This window comes from Vanacampus margaritifer, chromosome 2 (genome assembly GCF_051991255.1).
Source record: "Vanacampus margaritifer isolate UIUO_Vmar chromosome 2, RoL_Vmar_1.0, whole genome shotgun sequence".
In the NCBI taxonomy this organism is placed as follows: Eukaryota; Metazoa; Chordata; class Actinopteri; order Syngnathiformes; family Syngnathidae; genus Vanacampus; species Vanacampus margaritifer.
In genome coordinates, this window is record NC_135433.1 from 43,493,332 (window position 1) to 43,517,304 (window position 23,973).

General features: G+C 39.5%; 1 protein-coding gene across 4 annotated transcripts in view; it reads left to right on the forward strand.

Moving 5' to 3' along the window:
* The window catches only part of LOC144043286 (laminin subunit alpha-3-like), a 119,013-nt gene that overhangs the window by 5,728 nt on the left and 89,312 nt on the right, over window positions 1-23,973 (forward strand). For 2 of the 4 annotated variants that reach the window (XM_077556727.1, XM_077556730.1), the window contains exons 1-2: window positions 348-895; window positions 3,082-3,234. In XM_077556727.1, the coding sequence (XP_077412853.1) occupies window positions 635-895; window positions 3,082-3,234 (414 nt within the window). In that variant the 5' untranslated portion in view covers window positions 348-634. Of the gene's footprint in view, window positions 1-347; window positions 896-3,081; window positions 3,235-4,819; window positions 4,844-23,973 lie in introns of those variants that run through there. The other 2 variants (XM_077556728.1, XM_077556729.1) reach the window with 2 other exon arrangements.

Here is a 23,973-nt window from a genome sequence, read left to right on the forward strand (position 1 = left end):
TGTATGCAAATCACAACGGTGGGAAGTAACGAACTACAAATAGGGGTATAGACAGTAAATACAATATATATATATATATATATTCCTCCTGTTTGTACTTTCTGCTAATTGATGTAGCATATGTAAGTTAATTAGCTGCATAAAAACGGCAACATGAGAGTTTTTCTTGTAATAAGATATCAAAATGGGCATTGTATATGATAGTAAAAACAAATATTGTTACTTTAAGTTAAAGTTAGGCGTACTTAGTAAAAAAAAGAAAAGGAGAAAAAAAAGTACTTATTAGCCCATCTACTTTACCAGAGTACTTCTACTTAAGTCCAGAGAGAGTGCAGTTGCCTCCATACGGACAAATCGCGACAGGAGGACCACACGAGCAGTCACAACTAGTCGACGAGTGACACCTGAGTGCGTCAGTGAGCAAAACGGAACATCGAACTTAAAGCTTTCCGCAAGGAAACATGCGTCCCTGGGGCAATTCCTCCTCCAGTGGGTTGTCACGGTAAAGGCTGGACTTTGGGAAAGTATTGTGCTGAGGAAGTACCGCGCGTAAATGGCGCAACACACAAGGACGCGGCGCTGCTCAGGGTTCTCCAGATGACCAGACCTCTAGTCGAGACCTCTATTGTGGAACATGGGGAGAGAGGTGACGGGAGCTCACCTCCTCGCAGTTTTTGTCTCTGTTATTGTTTGCAGGTGCACGCGTGCACAAGAAACGTTCAATGGACTCACTGGTTTTAGTTTGAGCCCACCGTACTTCAACCTGGCGCAAGGATCGAGGATTTCCGCAACAGCAACCTGCGGGAAGGATGAGTTGATGGGGACGCCGAGGGTTGATTTGTACTGTAAACTTGTCGGGGGACCAACCACTAGACATCCCACTCAAAATATTCGGGTAAGATTGCACACGCAATACTTGCTTATTAATCGTACAAAGCCTCCATTCTGGATGTTTCCTGTTGCCTCATAACTGCCAGAAATCCTTGGAGTTTTACTCCATTGTGTGTGAAGGAAATAGCCCTCAGCAGTAGAAGTGTAAGGGCTCTACATCACTTTAGGAATAATAGCAGTCCCACGATGAAATGTAGACAATGCCAGCATTTGAATACACTGTAGGTGGACAATAGGAGTCAAATTATTTTCCTCAAGGTCTAAACTTAATTTCCGGACACATAATAAATGGGCTTTTTATGCTCAGCCCTTTACTTGGGGTTACTGTATTTGGACATATTGCCTAAATGTTCTAATGAGATGGCTGCAATTATTTGAACTGTGTAGTCAGTGTAAAACTTTAATTAAACCTGCAATCAACTTTTAAAAGTAAAAATTCAATATTTGTTCAGTACAGTGTCTTGTGGTTAGCATGTCTGCCTCACAGTTTCCCGGTGGTCCCGGGCTTGAATTTCACGTCGGACCTTCTTCCTATGTGGAGTTTTCAGGTCACTTGCGTATGTTTTCTCCAAGTGCTTGAACTTCCTCCCACATTCCAAATGCATGCACAATTCTGTGAAGAATCTCATTTGCCCACTGCATGTTTGTCTATGTGTGCTCTGGCATTGACTGACGACCAGTCCAGGGTGTATCCAGCATCTCGCTCAAAGTCAGCTGTGAAAAACTCCAGCAGAGCAGTAACCCTAATGAGGACAAATGCTGTATGAATGGAAGGATATAAAGATTGTCAAGGTCAAGGTCCAAGTTAAAAAATAAGTTAACCATTATTCCTACTATTGCATTTGAATGATGAAATAGTCAACATTAAGGAACACATTCACGTAACAATCCATATTTCCTCAAATAGTGACTGTCCCTTTAATGGACATTGTGCCCCAATCAGTCAATTTAAGACATATGAAGGCCTCGCTCAAATAACCCTCACACCTTTACCCATACAATTTTTTGGGGTAACTTTATTGGTCTCAGTTCACACATGCTTTTGTTTACACACTGGCATTAAAGAGTTTCTGAGCCCGCTCAAACTCTAATGCTAACCAAAACAGGAGCACCTAGACACTTAAATAGTCTGTCAGTATTTGAGCTACCTGCTTATTTAAATAGCTCTTTTGTGATGTGTAGATGAAGCCTTAATAGGCCGGGAGCCAGGTCCGCTCCTCAGGATGTTTTTTGTTACCTTTTTTTTGACTATGATTTCCTGTTATCTCATACCTTGGGCCATCACAAGTTGACAGGGACCACCACCAACTCAGGGCCGTTTGGTCACAGGGGCCAAGAAACACCCCTTTTGGGAAAAGCTTCTGGTGAAATTTTGTATTTGCAAATGTCAAGGTACAGCAACTGCATAAATGGTCAGAAAGCGCTAAAATTTTGCATGGTGTATACTGACACATGGGGGAACTAGCAGGGAAATAATTATGGGCTTCCTGTATTTTAATTCTCAAATATCACCCTCAACATACCCTAAAATAACAAAAAAAAAGTCTCTCCGCCTGACAAATTACCATCAAAAGTGATCCATTTCAAACATTTTATTATACATATCACTGCCCCAAATGTATATTTAAAAACATCCCACATTAATAACCTTCAATTTAAGTCCAAGATGAACTTTCTATCTCAAGTATTAGAGGAGCTATGACCCAAATACTCCACTGTACCCTAAATTGAAAAAAACTGAAAATTCCATATATACCATTCCAAATGGGATTAAGCTATTTTTCTGCATCTAAATAAAACCATAAACAATATTTGAAACATAGGTTATGTAGTATTATACTATCTAAAGTAAATAACATAAAAGTGAATAATGTTACTCCCCAGGTGGACCAGGGTATCAAGGCGCAACATTAAACATGATCACACAAAATCCGGGAACTTCTTGTCTTATGTCTAATTTATGTCAAAACTCACTCAGTGAAATGACCTTCTCCGTCCATTGAAAAGCATTAGACTTTTGGATCGTAATTGTGAGGTTTATTTTGATTTCGAAATGTCAGATGGATGTTCGGAATTGTCAATATTAATAAAGCAAAGTGATACAAGAAAGCCCCAAAAGCCAAAGAAAACATTAGGAGTTTTATTTGTAACTTTTTTTTTTGTGTTAACTAATTATTTGATGTAACACAGGGCCAGTTCTGTGACTACTGCAACGCGGCTGACCCGAGCAAAGCCCACCCGGTGACCAATGCAATTGACGGGACGGAGCGCTGGTGGCAAAGCCCCCCTCTCTCCAAGGGCTTAGGCTACAATGAGGTGAACGTCACCCTGGACCTCGGACAGGTAGGTAGATCATCATCTTGTTTGCTGATGGGTTGTTTTGCAAACTCTTAAGCAGCTGCAACTATATTGTTGTTGTTTTTTCACTTTTCAACATGCTTGGAAGGGAATTAAAGGGATGAATTTGACCCACACTGTGTCTATGGCTTTTATATTATATTTCATTTTTTTTGTATTAATTTTTTTTCTTCTTTTTTTTTCTTCTGGAGTCTGTGTCTATGGCTTTTAACGGTAGGCCAGATGAATTGTGACTTGTTGTGATGTTTTTGCGTCATCACTCCTGGTACTGGCGGTCATGTGAGGCGAGCTATGCTGTTCAATGTGAGCCAAGAATCAGATTCATGCCTTTCTGGCTGGCAAATGGCAAATATGCTCCCATTGACCATTGGACCCTGTGGCAGGAGTCTGGCTCGTGGCCTGTTAAATTTGCACCTCAGGCTTAATTATCCACTGTGACAAAAGACAGAAATTCTCTGCTTTTGGATCAAAAATGAGAATAATTTTAAGACTGAAGGCATGATGTTGGAGGAGATAAATATTGTTTTTTGACTTTCACAGCGGCACATAATAGGAGCTGGCGTTTGCTTTTCTTTCACCATGCTTAAGCTAAGCAAAGACCCTGCATAGCTAAATATAATACGGCTACATGTGCGTGGACTCGAGCAGGGCCTTTGGGGACGTCTGAGTTTAATATGTGGTAATGCTCCATGTATTTGGGAGCGGGAGCGTTACACTGTATTATGGTGCGCTATAAAGGGCATGGTGCGATTTCCTAGCCACACAACACATCAACTGCTAACACAAGCACACACACCTGACACTCATTTTTCTTTTTTATTAGCAGCATGACAATACTCACCTGCCATTGTTGCATTTTGTGTTTTTAGTCATTTTTAAAAGCAATATTGCATATATGTGGGGAAAAAATATCATTGTTTTGTTGTGGGTCATACCGTTTTTATTTGTTGTATTAAAGGGGACATGTTATGTACAAGTGACTTTGTAATTGCTTGTATACAAATAGTGTCTGCCCAGCAAAGTGTGAAATTAAACAACCATTTAAGGGCTGTTTTTGTTTGGCAATTTGTCCATGCACCACATACACAGTGTATGTATAAAAATTTATTTATTAGTCACTTTTAGAGACTCAAAATCTGAAAATGTGCTGACAAATGGAGTGTCATAAATGATATGGTTGATTTCTGGCTGTTGCCACCAATGATATCTCATGTTATGCTCCCGTGGCCTTGATGGAGATAATATTCTTCTTATTGAAGCCTAGTTTACCTTCAAATTGCTTATGAACAGAGGTGGCAAATCTAGGTCCAGAAAGTAAAAACACTGCCACAGTTTGGCTTTAGCCCCAGGTACTAGCTAGCTCGCTCCCTAGCTAACTTCCAGGGTGCTTGTTTACCTGCTAGGGAGCTAGCTAGCCTGCCACAGTTCGGCTTTAGCCCCGGGTGCTAGCTAGCTAGCTCCCTCGCTAGCTCTTCGGGGGTTTGTTCACCTGCTAGGGAGCTTGCCAGCTAGCACGAGGGGCTGAAGCCAAACTGTGGCCGGATTTTTACTTTCTGGATCTGGATTTGCCATCTCTGTTTATGAAGAGCTCAAGGTTGTATAACTCTGGAATACTGTACAAATCAATGATTGCTTTGTTGATATATTATGAAAGAAAACGCACATTCTGAAGGATAATTTACATTGTCGGTGCAGTATGTGGGCTCGAACCAGCTGAATGAGTTGTGTGGTTTCTTTCAAGACTAGCGCAGGTGGCTTTTCTATACCTCTGCCAGCAGATAAATAAGATAATGGCACTGTTGATGTGTGAGCTGAGGTTCAAAGTGTGCTTTTCTTTACTGTTTTCCTTTTTTAAACAAATCATTTCCGCTGATCCTTTGAAGAAAAAGATGATGGTCTTCCAACTGTAAAGAAACACGTTATTTGAGAGACAAGTATTTCCAAACATATGTTTTGTTGGCGACATGCTCTCTCAACCATTACTGCAACTATAGAATTGTGGCCGACGACAGTCTAAACCCCTGGCAAAGTTTACTGGAACGAATACAATACGTGAACCCAAACGACCATACCTTTCTTAGACATTTTGTACTCAATTCAACTAGTTTGTGTTTTTGTCAACAACGTGAGCTTCAGCATAATTACTCAGAATTTCAGAGACATTCAATTATCAGCCCTTTGCTGACTTTGATGAGAAGGGGGGGGGGCAAATGCTCAAGTTTGGATGATTATCAGTATGCGTCTATCAAAAAAATGCATGATTAATCTTTTGATACCCGCAGGAGCTAGATTTTGTGAGCTACTTTGATTTTGGGCTCTATTTTTGTAGCGCCAGTGCCAGCAGATCCTGATTTTCATATCAGCAAAAGGCTGGCAGAGTTACAATGCGGTGGCAGGGAATTGATCTAAACCTCACGCCTGTGTAGACCATGTCTAACATCAGCACCGAGTAGACATATATATGTGAAAAGTGGGCATAAAACCCTCTAAATCACTTGTTGTTAACCTTTTTGGAAGTACTGAACCCCACCAGTTTCCTATGTGCATTAAACGAATCCTTCTTTATTGAAAACTAAATTATGTTGGGGGAGGGGAGGGGGTTCAAATTCAATACATAGGTCTAGGGTTTACTGATGTATAAAATGAAAGGGAGAGTAGTAGTGATAGACTGATATGGTTTTCTCAGGGCCTATATCGATACTGATTATTAGTAGTCAAGGAGGCCGATAACTGATATTTCAAGCCGATATTCATTTGCAGTAAGAGAAAATATTAGTATTAAAATTTACCATAAAAAAACTTTAATTTTTTTATTTTAAGCATATAAAAAGAATAGACAGCTTTGTTTACAAATTATAAAAAAAATTTTCAGGAAGCTTCCAGGGTCATCAGCACGTGTTAGCTAAATTAAAAACTAAGCCAGTAAATAGTTCCCTAAAGTTTTCTACTACCAATAAAGTTTTCAAAAATGTCAACATAATTCCTTAATTAAAATAAAAATAAAAAAACTATAGGGAGTTCATAGTGTCAGCATCATCTTTTAGAAAGTGAAAATTTAGATAAATTCCTAAATGAAAAATGCATGCAAAATTGCCACTGTAGCTAATTTGGGGGTTTCATCAAGGTTCGTAAAGTTCAAAAGATCTTCGCAGTCAGTGAAAAATTGTCTGAATATGTTTGAAATGTTTTTGCGACAAGTAAAAACTGTCTGTGAACATCTTACAAATCCTGATGAAAACCCTAAATTTGCTACATTCGCAAGAATTCACCTGAGCGTAAGATACCAGCTTTATCGGCCTCCAGATTCGTAAAAAGGCCGATGCTGATATTTGTCAAAATGCCAAATATCGGCACTGATAATCGGCCCAGCGGATTATCAGTCCATCCCTAGAGCAGGGGTGCTCAAGTTCCGTCCTCGAGAGCCCCTATCCAGCCTGTTTTCCATGTTTATCTCCACTAACACACCTGATTCATGATCAGGATCGTTATCAGGCTTCTGCAAAACTTGATGATTAGCTGATCATTATTTTCAGCTGTGCTGCAGGAGGGAAACATGGAAAACAGGCTGGACAGGGGCTCTCGAGGACCAAACTTGAGCACCCCTGCCCTAAAGAGTAGCCTTTTAAAAGGATACTTGACGCATTCAGCCATTTTCAACAGTAAAAATTTAATATTTTGTCCAGGGTGAATTTGATAACTTCAGAATTTTTCTTGTACAATAACTTTAGAAACACATTTTTCCACTTTCTGTTGACTGAAGATGACATCACCTGTGCTGAGAAAATAGGTAACGACCAATCAGGCCTCAGCTGTTTTCTGGGTTTGGTCAACAAACTGAGCCATGATTGGTCGCTACCTCAGCACAGGTTATGTAATCTTCAGTCGACAGCAAGTGGAAAAATTAGTATTTAAAGGTATTAATTGTACGTGAAAAAGAATGAAGTTACCAAATTCAATCTGGACAAAATATTAACTTTTTGCTGCTGAAAATGGCTCAACAAGTCAAGTATCCCTCTAAGCAAATTCGGCTCTGTTCACCTTGGTTTATGTTCTTGTGTTCCCCATCTCCTTGCAGCTTTCAAGGAAGTGTTTATTTAAAGCAGCAGAATCCCCAGAATTGAACCCTGTGGAACACCGTACATTCCGTTATACATTTGAATTCATATTGCATATATTAGTCCGGCCGCTTCCTTTTTTTTTTGGTATGAAGGGATTAAGCCAATAAAGAAATCACATGACGTAGGAGCTAAGGATGCTCCGATCAGGGTTTTATGCTGCCGATACTGATGCCAATCATCAATGAGTAAAATCGGCTGATACCGATTCCGATCACATTGATTGTCTGTAATTCCACCCCCCCCCCCCAATTTATTTATGGTGAGTGAGTGCCATTGGCTATATTATCTTTAAAAAAGCAACCATATACTCACCTTAATTTTGGACAAAAACAATATAAACCACCAAAAATAATATAGTACAGTATTTATGGTTATAATAATAATAATAATAATACATTTATCTTGTATAGAGCTTTTCAAGGTACTCAATGACGCGTCACAGAAAGTCCCCCCAAAAAAGATCGAGAATAATAATAATAAAAAAAGAAATAAGTCCAAGACATAAAATTATTACAATAATAAAATCAGTAGAAAACTAAACATTCATAATACTAGACATTAGACATTAAAAGCGACTTTGAACAGATGGATTTTGAGTTCTTTTTTGAAAGTGGAGAAGTGGAGAGGTCAGGGCAGGCACAGAGTGATTGGGGCAGTGGGTTCCAGAGAGTGGCTCTGTCTCCCCAGGTTCGGAGCTTGGTGCTATAGGGGAGGGACAAAAGGTTGGAACCAGAGGAGCGGAGAGAGCGAGATGTAGTGTGTTGGTGGAGAAGGTTAGTGCGATGTGGAGGGGCCAAATTATGGAAAGCTTTGAATGGAATTAAAAGAATTTTGAACGGAGGTTTTGAAACACAAGGGTGATGTGTTCACGGGAACGGGTGTGGGTGAAGAGGCGGGCAACTTATTTAGGATTGATAAAACTCTGTCCTCATTATTTAAAATGCCTACATTTGCTTGAATGTTATATATTCATTATTTAACATGAAATTATTATATTTCTAAACTAACAGTAGCCTATTTTTACTTGGTTACAATTCCTGGCTACTCTGCTCAACACTGTGGTTCAATCACATCTGTCCACAACAAAATACGGACTTCTTTTCCGGGAGCGCTTACCGCGGCACAACAATCCACAAGCATCAGGCAGGCCGTTGTTGCTGTAAACATGGACAACATGTATCAGACATCCAGTCACTCCATTTTCTAGGGAATGTATTTTAAGAGGCGTGCATGCGCTTATCTGTCTGAGTGAGCTGAGCATGTGAGGCAAACATAGTGAGCTTTACTGCTGTCTGTGGTCCATCTGATGAGCCGGAGCTTATTCTGATAAAAGTGCTGCTGAAGAACCGTTGGACCTTAGTGATATTTGGTTCCATTTGACAAGAAGGATACCCTTTTTTTTTGGAAGGATTTATAAATATGTTACTAATCACACTCTAATGATTAGTAAACTGTTTTAAATGACTTTGTTTAGCAATTGGCTCACTATTTAGCAAGCACTAGCTAGCTTCTGACTACTGCCGCGCATCATAGCTAGCTACTGTGATAAATCTATAATCCAACTGTCAGCATGCGCTTCTACCGTTTATAACAAACAAAGGGGCCAAAGCTGTGGAGCTAAATGTGGACTCACTCTTTGGCAAGTAGGAGCTCACGCTTGCCGATCTTATCCAATGACGTGTAGCACCTTATCGAGTCTTAGTAACGGGTCATCTAATTAATAACCAATGTGATGAGCTGATTAGGGACAAAGTTGATAATCTTTTTATTTATTGGCATATTTTTTATGCCAGTAAATGATTCAAGGGCCTATTACATGCATTGTTTTAGTTGTTATTGTTATGACAACAGCACTGCGGAAAAGTGTGTCTAAAAAAATTGAATATCTTGCAGGTGTTAAATCAGTTCCTAATTGAAATTCGGCACTTGGTCCTGAAGTGTAAATTCAGTATAAAGTGACATCACCAACTAGTAGCATGGCATTGTTGTCCCACATTTTTGAGCGGGTTCATTTTGAGTGTTGTTACCTTTTAAACTTTTCTGAAACTTGTCCTCGATCTTACCCTAAATGCCGCCGCTTACCATGTGTTGGTTTTGTTGCTTTAATTGGACTGCAGACTGTTCGCTGATAATTAAGGTTTCCTTTTTTCCTTTCTCAGCAGGCGATGATGTTGAGTGTGCTTGTTTTTCACTGTGTGTGAAAAGGGAGGTCGATTAGGTTCAGGTACAGGGAATGGCTTTGGCTCAGCTGAGTGATCTGCTTTCAAGAATGCAATTTTAGGAGCATTCCCTCAGAACCTAATCCCTTCAGTCAGCTCCACTTCCCACCAAAGTTGCTGAGAATGTTGTATTTGCTGCCGTCGCCCCCTTTTGTATCCTTCCAAGCTTTATTGTGTGACGCCCTTTCTGCGCCTTTACAAAAGTTTGTCCTTTCTCCCTAAAGCGTTGTTAAAAAAATTACCTGACCCTCTCAGAGCAAACAAATACAGAGGTGATATATTTGGTGGTGAGAGTTTCAGCAAAAAAACAACCATGCAGCACGTTATAGACACAGTAATCATTACAGGGGTGGGGTGTTATAAGACCTGCACTAGTAAACAATGAAGAACCCTAGGAGTAAATTACGCTAAAGTCATTAAGACGTATTTACCATAAAATCCTGTGCTTACCGTGTATAATATTGTGTATAATTTCAAACTGAAACCCATATTTGAGCTACTGGAATTATTTGAGAAGTCCGAAATAAAAACAAAACAAAACGGTATTTTTCTGGTTATATCACGTACCCACTTATTGCTAGGCAGAATTTGGAAGGAAGAAGCGTTTGTACCATTAAAGATATATTAAAGGGGAAGTCAACCCCCAATTTTCTTTTTTACAATAATATGTTCTATGCAGCCCCACTGATCTATAATATGGTATTTTGGTGAGTTAAGCAGCAAAATCCAGCCATTTTTACTAGGGGTGTGCCAAAAAATCGATTCTCATAAGAATCACGATTCTCATTTAGTACAATTCAGAATCAATTTTAAATGTCCCAAAATCGATTTGATTTCAATTATTTTATACTGTCTTCCCTTTGTTTGCGTGTGCCTCTTATTGGGAGCGCTGTTCATGTTGGACCCGATTTGGCCACTTAGGGGCAGTGTGGTTCCACGCGGTCTGATACACTGTAGACCACATTAGAAAGTAGAAGGAAAAAGTCACAATCAAGTTATTTCAATAAAAGCAGTTTTTTTGCAGCGTGGAGCGTTCTTTTGAGTGATAAAAGTGCCGCGAGTAGAGCACTAATTAGCATTAGCGAGTCAAACTGGAGTAGATCGTTACGATTCCTTGAACATCTATAAATTAAAGCAAAAATCATTGTCAATCATATCATTTTGAATCAAAAATCGTTCCTATTCGCTAATCGATTCTGAATCGAATCGCAGACCCAAAAATCGGAATTGAATTGTGAGACATTCAAAGATACCCACTCCTAGTTTTTATCCACCTCGAAGGCAGCTAATTTGCCACTTGTTGTCGACCAAAGATGACATCAATGTTGCTCAGGTCTCAGGTAACAACCAATCACAGCTCAGCTTCAGAAAATCGGTGATTGGCTGTTGCCTGAGACCTGAGCAGCTGTGACGTCATTTTTCAGTTGACAGCAAGTGGCAAAATGGCCGTCCCCTGATATGGAGAAAAATGACTGGATTTTGCTGCATAACTCATATTCCACAAATGTAATATTAATCAGAATGTCATGTGAAAAGACAAGTGAGGTCACATATAACATATTAAGTTAAAGTTTCACTTCCACTTTAAAGCACTTCGATTGATGTTTCTATGGTAACAGGCAGAGAAAGGACAGCAAGAAATTCCATGAACACAGTCAAAAAAAAATGACACACAATCAGGAAATCTCTGAAATATATTATAAAACAAATATTAATATTCAGTATTTTTGTTTTTGCAATTAAAAAAGAGCAATACCCAACCATAGTGTATTGTGCTCATATAGTGCAGCTGCCTTAGTCCAACCCCAGAGAAAGATATTGGCTATTAAAGGGGTCCCCATTGCTCTGGTGATGTAAGCGGCCATCTTTAGCCCCGGCTTCCTGGGGCGCCAGGCCAACGTGGCAGATATTTACAACAGCGGGAGGTTGAGAAAGTGCTTCACCAGCAACTGCTGGCCCGCACGTCCTTATAAATCTGCAGCTCCATTGTGGGAAAATATGCGAGCTAATTTGGAATCTTTGCATCTTTTTCCAGGCCTCCATACAGTAAATCCATTGTGCTTTTTCTAATAGTTGACTGGTTTCTAGGACACACTTGTAAACTGGTGTAGTCATTCTGCATGCTTTTTATATCAAAAAACATCATTACTTGTTGTTATAAACATGACTGTCTGGAAGAGATTATTTAAAACACAGTAGATGCGGACATTTTTACAAGCTAAAAATATGATGACAAAGCACTTTCATAGCAGTTGCAGCCAAACTTGTGCAATGAGACGATGACAATCACATGGAGATGCGTATCTACTGTTTGTTTTTTCCACGCTCACGACTGCAGCTCTGCGCTGACTCTTTGCCAACTGCCTAATTCCACTATGGAGTCATGGAGCAAAATACACCAGACTAGCGGACTCCCCGCCCTCGGCTGTCCACCTGTTGCGCGCACACACAAACAGATGCACTGATGCATTGTCGCCCGCCGCGAGCCTCCGACGGGCCTGATCCGCCGTGACAGAAGGTGATGCCTCCTCCTATTTGAATGGCATTCCTTTGCTCTCACATCAGACTCTCAGAGGACTTGTGCGTGTCCTCTGGCCTCTGTTGCGCCCTTTCGTTGAACTTTGTCTGACTATATTATTATTATATATTAACCTCGAAAGTTGAACACAATCTGTTCTGTGACAGAAGTATTCCAAGTTGTTCTTATTTCAAATTTTTTTTTATTATTTAGTTATTTACGACTTATTAGCTGGAGTGAACCACCGCGTATTTGTGGTTCATCAGATGTAAATGATAATTTTTTAAAAATGTAGGAGACCTTTTCCACTACTTTGCTGAAAAATCTCATCCCACTTGCTGTTTTTGTGTGCGAGCCAAAGCAATTTGGTGCCATCTTGGTGCTAAAGAACAGTTTAAGTGTATTGTGGAGCTTCATTTGGACAAAAGTAGTCCCTTACCACCATCTTGTGGCATCTATAGGTCATTACAGTATAACAGTATAAACGTTTCCAGGGAGGCATTCAGGGCTCAAAATAAGTGGCTTCGCATCACAGTTTGCGGGTCAGAATTGGCGTTTTGCGATACACTTTACCACATTAAATAGCAAAGCTGAGAATCAAACTCTGGGACAATCATCAAAAAAAAAGTAAAAGTAGATGAAGAACCACCGAGGCTGGCTGAAAAAGCTTCGCTGGGCTCACGGCACTTATCGCGGACAGTCGGAGGTTGAGGGAAGTTCTGTGCTACTTACGCAGAAAAAACTCGCTAGCAACAGCTTTGGTCGGGCTACTAGCGCGCCAAAACACGTCGCAGAGTCACTCCTAAGTCAGTAATCATCGCTTGCGTGGCGGTAAAGAAGTTACATTTACGACAAGTGTCATACTCACGATGGGATGGCGAGAAAAGTCGGAGATGCTATGCTAAAGAAGCTAACCTAAGGTTAGCATGGCTAGTGCCACGGGAATTAAGTGCTTGAGTTAAAGCAGAGAACATCCAACTTTGAACATAGCAGGCAAATTCATAAGTGTCTTGATTATGGAGAGAAAATCTACTTGCTAAATTGAACCGGAAATTATTTAATAAGCTGCTTTCTGTACACTCTAAAAATTGGTTGGTTAACAAAAAACTACAAATCTAGTAGGTTAAGCTCATATTGGCTTGATTAAAAAATAGATTGGTCATTGACCATACCGGGTGGTTACGGGCACACCAATTTTTTTGGTTAGCCAAACAACCAATACAATTGCTTAAAATAGAAAGGAAGTCTTGATAGCGCACTTGGAAATATATTTATTGTATCAATTTATTGTATTATAAATTTATTTATTAATTATTATGTGAATAAAATATATTATAATATATAAATATAGTGTTTAAAAATGGTAATGTGTGTCTAGATAGGTCGCTAGGCGTGATGAGCTCAGTGGCCTAGTGGTAGAGTATCTCCCCTGAGACTAGGAGGTTGTGGGTTCAATCCCTCGCCAGGTCAGAACAAAGACTATAAAAATGGGATCAATTTGCCTCCCTGCTTGACACTCTGCATTAAGGGTTGGAATTAGGGGATTAGATCATCAAATGATTCCCGAGCGCTGCCCCTCCTGCTGCTCACTGCTCCTTCAGGGGATGGCTCAAATGCGGACAATGAATTTGTGACAATCAGTGGCGGGATTTCCGGGAAAAAAGTCAGCCTCTAACACAGGTTAACCAATGTCTTTTTGTTTTGGTTGGCCCAATCACCAATATATATTGGTTGACAACACCAACCATTCTAGAATGGTTGTTTTAACCAAAGGATCTGTCTGACATAACTACCAGCTAGATTGGTCAAATGTAACCTTTTTTTTTGGGGGGGGGGGGGGTCAATTTGACCAATCTGTTTATAGGGTGTAGGAATTTGCTCAAAAATATCTTTGCAATAGACTTTTAATTTGACCCTTCATGAGTTAAACATCTTTTACTTAGTAGATTAACACCTTAGCTGTTCACAATGGGTATTCCTGCAAGCTCTGGCCAATAGCTTTTAGACTGGATTCGGGTTCGAATTACCCGCTCTCTGTCTGTGGATGTGACATCAGTGTGCAGTTTCATTTTTTGGCCACGCAATTCGAAATTCACTGTATAAAGTATATTAAAGTAGGAAATATTTAAATACTTATAATTTACCAGTAATACTGCTTGTTTGTTTGTTTGTTTTCACAATACAGTCCAGAGTTTAGATTTTGACTTTTGAATTCTGCACAATAAATTAGTAGTTCGTAGTAGATCTCATCTTTTTTCTTTTTTTAGCTCAATTGAACTTTGCTGCCAGACAAGAAAATTCAATTTGCTGTTACACACAATGTAAATTTAAGGAATAATAACTATTGATTCTATAAAAAGAAAACCAATTGTTCATTCATTATATTGTCGTAATTTTATTGTTTAATAAAACCTTTGCTTCAGGTCCTTGCGATTGACCTACAAAGGAAAAAAAAAAGCTCCACAAAGTTAGAAATTGCTCATCGAATTAAATCATTGATGTGTCCGCAAAAAAATAAATAAATAAAAAATTCAAGCCTTGGGAATTACTCATGGATTTTCCCTATTCTCCACAAATAGTGGGAGTTTTCTGTACATTTGTGTTTTTGCAACTTAAATAAATAGGGCCATATTTTGGTGCCCAGCGCAAGTCTAGCTCAAACTGCAGTCTAACTGTGCGCATGGGTGGAGTTTTCTTTCTTTTAGTAATTCCCTAAACTAGCCCAGTTAGAAGTTACCGTTAGCGCTGTTGTGGGAGGAAACACAGCTGAATCTCAGCCAATTGAACCGGTTCCCCTTATTTCCATTCACGGTATTTTAAGCCCTATCAGAGTTAACTATAGGCATATAATGATTAAATCTTACCTTGGCGACGTAATTTTATATTACCATTAAGTGCTTTGCTGGTTATGTTTTGTTGTGGAGGAGATCTTTTCCTCCGCATGTTCGTTTTCTTTCGGGTAGTGAGAATGTTGGTTATCTGGATACAGGCTGGAGATCGATGAACAGTTCCTTCAAAGCTTTTTTTTCTACAGAATATTCCGGGCACAAGTGAGTTACAGACAATGGCTGCAGCCTCTCACAAGTGCGAAGATTACAGAGGACTTACAATATTCTTATACTATCTTGAAGGGCGGTACCACACAGTTTCCAGTAAACAGTTCAACCGGAGTTGACCGGACATGAGATCAAACTCAAGGACATCATTCAAACACAGACAATGGCCCATTTGAGGAATAGAGGAGGTTTTTCAGTCATGTCTGCACCTGGCAGAAATTGTGATAACACTCACAAAGATACAGCCGCAGAACAAAGCTCTATTGGGTAAATAAGGAAATTAAAACAGTTATGACTAAATCTGGGCAGAAGACCCTCTTCAGTTTCTAATGCAGAAGTAAAACGCCCGGTTCAGTAAAACCCCGCCTCTCCCCGCGTGGTTGTCATGCCCCCGGCGAGCCGGGTGCAGCCCGCTGCAGGATCTCTGTGTTTGGCCACGCAAGCCATCAATTCTTCAATATACATTTGAAACAAAATGGCTACTTGCCGCATTAAATCGTGGAGGAGGAGGGGAGGAGAGGAAAGAAAAAGGAGGGAAGGAGGGAAAAAAAAAACAACAACCCAAACCTGAGCGGGTTGCGAATCGGGTACCTGCTGCTTACAGGGCGATTGCGCTAACCACTACACTATTCAATGAGTCAAAGTTTTGACTTGTAGCTTACACAAGTGTCAGCAAGAACCTTTTCTGGGATTTTCAGACGGCCAATCGTCATTGCACTTTGGCATTGCAAATGTGAAGGATAATTGATTGCTTTGAATTCATTTGGACAGAATGTTTACTGATAAAGTTTACTTTTGTCACTAGCCCGTTGAGGTCTCAGAGAAAGTGGGTGTGCATTTAGTTCGCAGAGGCGGTGCGGGGGTGGATCCGCTCCAAATGACGTCCAAACAGGTCGTTTTCTCAGGTTGGGAGGGGCTGGTACTTGGAGAGCAGAATGACCTAGAATTTCTCATAGAGTGGCGAATGGAGGAAAACACCACTTTTGGGTGAGGAATTAGCATTTTAACATGGCTAAAAGCTCCAAAAAGCAGATTTTTCATGTTGCTGTCCCTTTAAATTCAGCACAGAACACAGCACAGCCGAGCGGTCTAAATGGCGTTTAGATGAGGAGATCAACGTGTGCAAAGTACTATTAAAAGAAGATCTCCACCTTCTACCCCCGATTGTGCATCCATGCGTATATTAGGGAGAACATATGAACTTGACACAGATAGGCAAAGATAAGATTCAAACCCACACCCTCAGAACAGTGAGGCAGATGTGCTATACACAAATCCACCATGCTGCCAAGCGCAAGAACACATGACTATTTCCTTATGCTGGCAAACGAGCAGCAGCCAGAGTTGTCGTAAAGACATGAAACAGGTTGACAAGCTTGTAAACAAAAACACTTAAAAGTGTCTCAGCCCCTCCTTACTTGTGAGTGATGCCAGCAGGCTTAACATGCACGGGGCTGCTCACGGGTGTCACAAAAGGTCAGGTGATGACTTGTGACATGTATGGACTGTTTGACGTGCGCGTGCATCTCGGGTTCCTGACCTTGCACCCCACATAAAAGCGTCTCATATACATCACGTTAAGGCATCCCGACAACCTTTAACATGACACGTCTGCGCAAAACAGCCCTTTAAGTCAACATTTTGTCTTCCTTGTAAGTGTAAATGCCTCTGACGAACACGGATGTGCTGTCAAAATATCCTCACCTGACATGCCAAGTGTATATTTGTGTGTGTGTGTGTGTGTGTGTGTGTGTGTATGTTCTTGTTTTTGTTACATAGTGGGGCCAACATTTCTGGATTTCAGACTTGTGGGGCCCACCCATCCATGTGGGGCCATTTAGCTGGGCCCCACAAGTTTAGACCTCTTTTTGAGGGTCAAGACTTGGTTTTAGAGTTAAGGTTTGAATTGGGTTATGGTTGAGGTTAGGGTGAGGAATAGGGGTAGGCAATCATTTTTGATGGTTGGGGTTAGGAGAAGGGGCTAGGAAATGCATTATGTCAATGAGGTGGCCCCACAAAGATAGTAAAACTAACTTGTGTGTATGTGCGTTCTTGTTTTTTTTACATATTGGGGCCAACATTTCTGGATTTCACAGAGTTGTGGGGCCCACCCGTCCATGTGGGGCAATTTTGCTGGGCCCCACAAGTTTAGACCTCTTTTTGAGGGTCAAGACTTGGTTTTAGAATTTAGGTTTGAATTGGGTTATGGTTGAGGTTAGGGTAAGGAATAGGGATAGGCAATCATTTTTGATGGTTGGGGTTAGGGGAAGGGGCTAGGAAATGCCAATGTCAATGAAATGGCCCCACAAAGATAGTAAAACAAACATATGTGTGTGCGTGCGTGCGTGTGTGTGTGTGTTTGTTGTCATTTTGAAATGACCAAGCAGCGACAGCTCACAGCCAGTTTAGTTTGTGTGCTGTGATAAATGAGCACCCTGAGGTGTGAAGTGCTCTGGGCCAGCTGCCTCCTGCGTGGGTTCCTGACCTCCAAATTAACACTTGACAGCAATTCAGTCATCTAGAAAAGAGAGAGACACACTTGTATGCTAAAATATATTAGAGGGATCTGAAAAGTGTGCCAGTATGGGGGCACACGCATATAAAAGCTTCCAGTCAGCTGTTAGTGTGAATCACAGCACTGCAAATGAGTGGTAGCAATTTATCAAACGTGCTTCTAGGAATAGCGATAAAAAGTCCCTTTTAAATGGTGCATGAATGCAGAGAGAAGCTGTCACCAAGAAATACTGTGGATAAATCCAGAAATATAACTCTGGTTACTACAACACAGCATAGCAGGAGAACAATAATATCAAATGACATCAGTTGAATGTGATAGGACTCTTGCTTAGTGTCATACTATTCCAAGATACCATGAATAGAGTCATTGCACCATTAACATTGTTTTATGACCTACGTCAAGCATGAACGTGCCAGTAAATTAGTTGTTCGTTTCCAGTGAATTTAAGTGAGAGAAAAAACAAATCACATTTCGCGGTGACAGTCCATCTTCATCAGGGCCAAGTAGTGTAGTGATCTCACAGATCTAGGAGTCAGACATGTTCAGGGATGTTTGGCCTTGGAGGAGGTTTATTCTAGTTCGGAATGTGCTTTATTCACCGGGGTACATTGATGGCAAAGAGGAAAGGTGTGATGATTACCGTAAACGCTCAAATAGACGGTCAACAAAATTCATTACGTGAGGATAATTTATAATTGTTCTATGATCTATCACACAATTAAAATGTTTTAATTAATCGCACCATTTTCCATAATTAAGAGTGTTTTATCGCGATTAATCAAATGTTTTCTACTTCTGCTTCTACCTTTGTCTACAAAGCTTGTAACAGATATTTCTCGAGTAAAATCTTGGAATTAATGTAAAATCATCAAATAGAAAGTATATTTAGATTCAAATACTGTTCTAACTTTCTTTCATCCTTGAATAGAATTCCTCTCCTGTAAAGTACAACTGTTATTAAACAAATTGATCAAAATGTACTCAGCGTTACAGGCCATCTTTTTTCGCATAGAAACAGTTCTCAGAACTTCTCGCTTCCAGGTTTAGGGCTGGACTGGCCGTCTGGCATACAGGGCAGATACCCGGTGGGCCAGTGTATTTTGGAGCCGATGTGGTGCTATTTAATGATTATTTTCTTCAATTTCACTTTAACAGACCGGCCCACAATTTAGAAGGAGCAACCCATTACTTCATTTACAATATACAGTCGATAGCAAACTAAACCAATCAAAATCAGTGGTAGCGCTATGTGGTAGCAAGGTGTGGGCAAAATGCCAGGGCCGATATTTTTTTATTTTTGGGGTCAGTCCAGCCCACACACTTCACAAGAGTTTATTGTGAAGGGTACTTTGCTTTGAAATGACACGCCCAAAGATGTACAACTAGCCTATTAGTCTAATATGCTATTTGAATTTGGTTGTGAAAAGTACGCAAATTACTTGAGATTTCTCCAACAAGCGTCAGTAAGTAAAACTGAAAGTAAAACTACAGTCCGTGTTTGTCCATCTTTGCGCCAGTGGCTAAGTTTGGCCGTAACAGGAAGTAGTAGTAGTTGGAAATAAATAAAACTGAGTTAATTGAATAATTTTTTAAAACACTTTTAAGAATTGAAATGAATCTCCAGAGCTAAGGCTTTAATTTTGACAGCCCTAAAATATAATTTTTGCAGCTTTAGCAAATGACATATTGTACTTTATAATGATGTTCAATACCACTTTTTTTTTCAGACCAATACCACTACGAGTACTCAACTCTTAAATAGTCATGGATACCAACTAGGGCTGGGCAATATGGCTCATAATTCATATCGCGGTACAAACTGCATCCCTTCACGATAACTTAATGGATAAGAGAAAAAACAATGAAAGAATAAATTTACTTTGGATAACAACATTTACAGTATTGTGCTAATCTCATATAAAAATTAAAAGCACTCTGGTGCAAAATAGTGCAAAGACAGAATGTTGCTAATATTTTAAATGAAAACAGTACAACTGGTTTAGAGCAAGTATTTACTTGAAGATCACAAGGGCATGCACAAGTGGCCATTGTAAATGGCACAAGTCTAGGTTTTATGTAACACAAAGAGACGAAGAAGAAATAGTTGCAAATAGTGATGGAAAATGAAGCTTCATGTACCACTCGCGATCATTTTTTTTACTCTTATTTGTTACTCTGAGCGCGAGCCATGCGCAAGGCCGGTACGCAGATATGATGATGTCATCAACATACACTATGCGATGACGTCATCAACATGCGCCACCATGTTAAGACAGTAGAGTCAAAATTTCTACCTTGGGCAAAATTTATACCTTATTTTGAATATACTGTTTATATCGCCCAACCCTAATACCAACACCAAGAACCAATACCACTAATACATAAAAGTTCCCCAAAAAACAATGAGAGATAATTTTAAAGAAAAACCTACTTTATATAGGCTATATCCCAATACAGCATTTTTCCTTAAAACTGCATGAAATGAGCTAATTTGCTCCCAAGAACCTATAAATACGTTCTATTTTAAATATTACCATGCTCCGAAAGACATATTTAGACGTTATGTTTTTTTTTGCATGAAGCAATGGCAGTTATTACAAAAACGGCCAGCAGGTGACAGCAGAGTATAAGAAATCAACCAGGGCCATGTTGCAACAAGCTGAAAGTTTCCCCCACTGTTTTAAAAAGGTTTGTGAATAATGATGAAACTTAGCTATATTCAAATGCTAATTTCTGCTACAAAGAAACGGAGAGAAATATACTTTATTAAAGACCCTAATCTTTCTTTTGGTAGGTTTTTATAGCAATAGAACACAATATTTTGTGGGCCTTGCAAAATCAGTCAAAACCCTGTAAAACAGCCAGGAGCGAAGGGGGTTACTTCAGTGAAAATGTCTGTGAGTCAATGAGTTCATGACATTTTTCTATTCTTCTAAGTTGTAATTTCTAGTTCCTGATTGTAAAATGGCCACAAGAGGGGCATTATTGTCGTCCATCCCTACTTTTTGAACATATTGTAAATGTATTTGAAAACACACATAAAATGGTATATTTACGGCAGTAGGAATTAGGGGTGTGAATTGCCTAGTACCTGGTGATTCGATTCATATCACAATTCATATGTCACGATTCGATTCAATACCGATTAATCCCGATGCGAATTTAATTGATTATTACGATTTATTTATTTATTTATTTTACTCAAATTTAGAAAATACTAATCAGTAAACTTGTACATGTACACTGTAAGATTTGTAGGAAAATGTATTTATTATTACTATAACTGAGCCATTGCATTTAACAAACAGGTTGCAGTCTCATGTTTCATATTTGAAGAGCACTGAAATAAAATATTAAGGCTTAATGTTCCATTAATATAACATTCTTCCATGCTTAATGTGTGAATCCTAACCCTAATTAAGACGTTTTGTTGAATATTCCCATAAAAATTTATGTTTTAAAATGGATTAGACCACATATCGAATCGATTCGAGAATTGGGCCTCATAATGTCGTGATATATTGCCCTAACACCCCTAGTAGGAATGTTACACACCCCGCTTTTGAAAAAACGGGGTGTGTAACATTGTCGAGTTGACTTGTGAGTGTCTGGGCGTGAGCTGTGGCAGACAGCAGGTCCTACTATATGTGAGTGGGCTTATTTGGTTGTTCTCCTAGCATCTAAGAGATTGAAATGTCTATCCCTGACCATAGCTCTCCTTTCACACTGGAATAATAAATGATATTAAAATGGCCACGATATCGTCATCGTCATGTTGCAACATATTTTCCACAAAATTGTGCGTATTTATTATTATTTTTTAATATCATGAGTTTGTTTTTGTTTTTTACACTATTGTGAGCTTCACCAACCTTCCCACAATATTGTAATCGTTATCATATTATATTGCTCATAAGTATGGAAATCCGTTCCAGGTTTCAAGCGAGGTAACGCCGCTTTGGATCCTCCTTTAACTCATTCACTGCCATTGACAGCTATAGACTTTAAAAAATTCATTTGAACTATTTCTATTAGTTAAACTTTTTTTTTTTTGGTAACAAGAGTATGAAAACCTATAATTTTTTTAATTGTACATTGAGTACCGATATAAAATTTGTGATTAATCGTGAGTTAACTAGTGAAGTCTTGCGATTAATTACGCTAAAAAAAATTAATCGCCTGATGCCCCTAATTTTTAATCTTTTCTTTTAAACAAAAAAAACATATTTTTTATTTAAACAAGATTATTTACAATTAGGGGCGGCAGGCGATTACAATTTTAAATCGTAACTAATCGCATGACTTCACTAGTTAACTCACGATTAATCATACATTTTATATCTGTTCTAATACAATAAAAAAAAATCTATGTTTTCATACTCTTGTTAACAAAAAGTGGGAAAAAATGTTAAACTAATAGAAATAGTTCAAATGAATTTTTGACGTCTATAGCCGTCAATGGCAGTGTACGAGTTAATCAGTGTTCTCGTCCACCCAAGTCCAGCAGCCTCCCGTTGCGTTGGGTGTGTCCCACCAAGCTAATCAGAGAAACCCCCTGCTCATGCAACAGGATGGGAAAACGGACGAGCGCAGGCAAACACCAGAGCTGAAAATAGAACCAAAGCTTTGCAGGGCTACCCACCGCCATCAATAAAAGACTGCCAGGAAGTTTAGGGGTGAGGAGAGGGGTGGGGGTGAGTCAGGGTGGTCAGAGACGTGCCAGCTGGCATGCGGATCCATCTCAAATTCCGCTCATAGCGTCACATTCCCGCCCCGTGAAGCCGAGCGTGCCGTCGCGTTGGGGAACCTGTCACTAGCCGTAACTCACAGCGGTGAAAATCTTCTCTCCCGTGTGATAGATACACAACGGATTAAGATGTTAACTGCAAGTCAGGCTCCAGCGTCTCAACAGTGTCCTTTAATGAACGCCGTTCTGTTTAGGTTGTGCTACATTAGGGCACTGCACAATTTATGCATTCCAGCCTCACATAAAAACTCTTTAATCGGCTAAATGTGGCTGTGTTGTTGATGCCGGTGACTTTGAGAGGAATCTTTCAGGATAAGACCAACCCTGATGTGACATCGCCTGCTTTCATTTCTGTCCCTGTAACTCGGCTCGGCCAGTCTAAACACACACTTGAAACAAACCCAGTGCCCACATGTTGTTTGAAGTGGGTCTGATGTGGACAAAAGTATGGAGACATGAACCTTATCAATTAATGAGTGCATTAATTAGGGTTGTCTAGCTTCCCAATAAATGTTTAAATCTTCATCTTTTCAAGACACTTTGGACAAATCTATGTTTCCAACTATAGATATAGTAGTTTTCACTGACAATCACAAGATGATGTGATCTCGGGAGTAGTGCTGTCACTATCGAATAATTTTAGAATCGATTCATCTATCGATTATTCAATCGATTATTCGACTAATTGGGTTCATTTTAATTTTGCATTTAAGTGTATTACAAAAGCATTTCCCCCCGATTAGTCTTTATTAAGTAGTGATTGATGTTTTTCATACTTTGTTTTTGTATAGTGAAAAAAAAAAAGTGGGGGATAGATGTTCTCCTATGTTACCGGTTCAGTCATTGTTTTCCAAAGTAAAAAACATATGTTTGCAAATGTCTTATTATGATTAAACACGGAAGATAACCTCCTTTCATGAAGGACTGTAGAAATCAGTGAACAATGACTGTTGATATGCTGAAATCAGAGGATTTGGACCATTTTAAATTTAAAACGATTCCAAACGATTACTCAATTATTAAAATAGTTGTTGATTAATTTGATAATCGATTACTCGTCGATTAATCAATTAATTTGACAGCTCTACTCGCGAGCAGTGTTGTGCTCATGGCTAAAAAATGGTAACTAGTTACAGTTACTAGTTACTTCATCTTAAAAGTAACTCAATTACTTAAATGATTACTTAAACAAAAAAGTAATGTGTTACTATTAAAAGTTACTCTTTAGTTACTTAAAAAAAAACACTGTTCCTTTATGCCAGGGGTGGGCACACTCGGTCCTTGAGGGCCTGAGTCCTACAGGTTTTAGATGTTTCCCTTCTCCAACACAGCTGATATATGATCAGCTCATCAACAAGCGTAAGCCATATAACGATCCTGTTGATTGGAATCAGCTGCGTTGGAGCAGGGTAACATCCAAAACCTGCAGGACTCCGGCCCTCGAGGACTGAGTTTGCCCACCACTGCTTTATGCTCAACTAAAGTAAAGTAATGAGCGTATTTCCACGCCGAAAAACTCATCTTGCACTCGCCTTGACTCTCCATGAC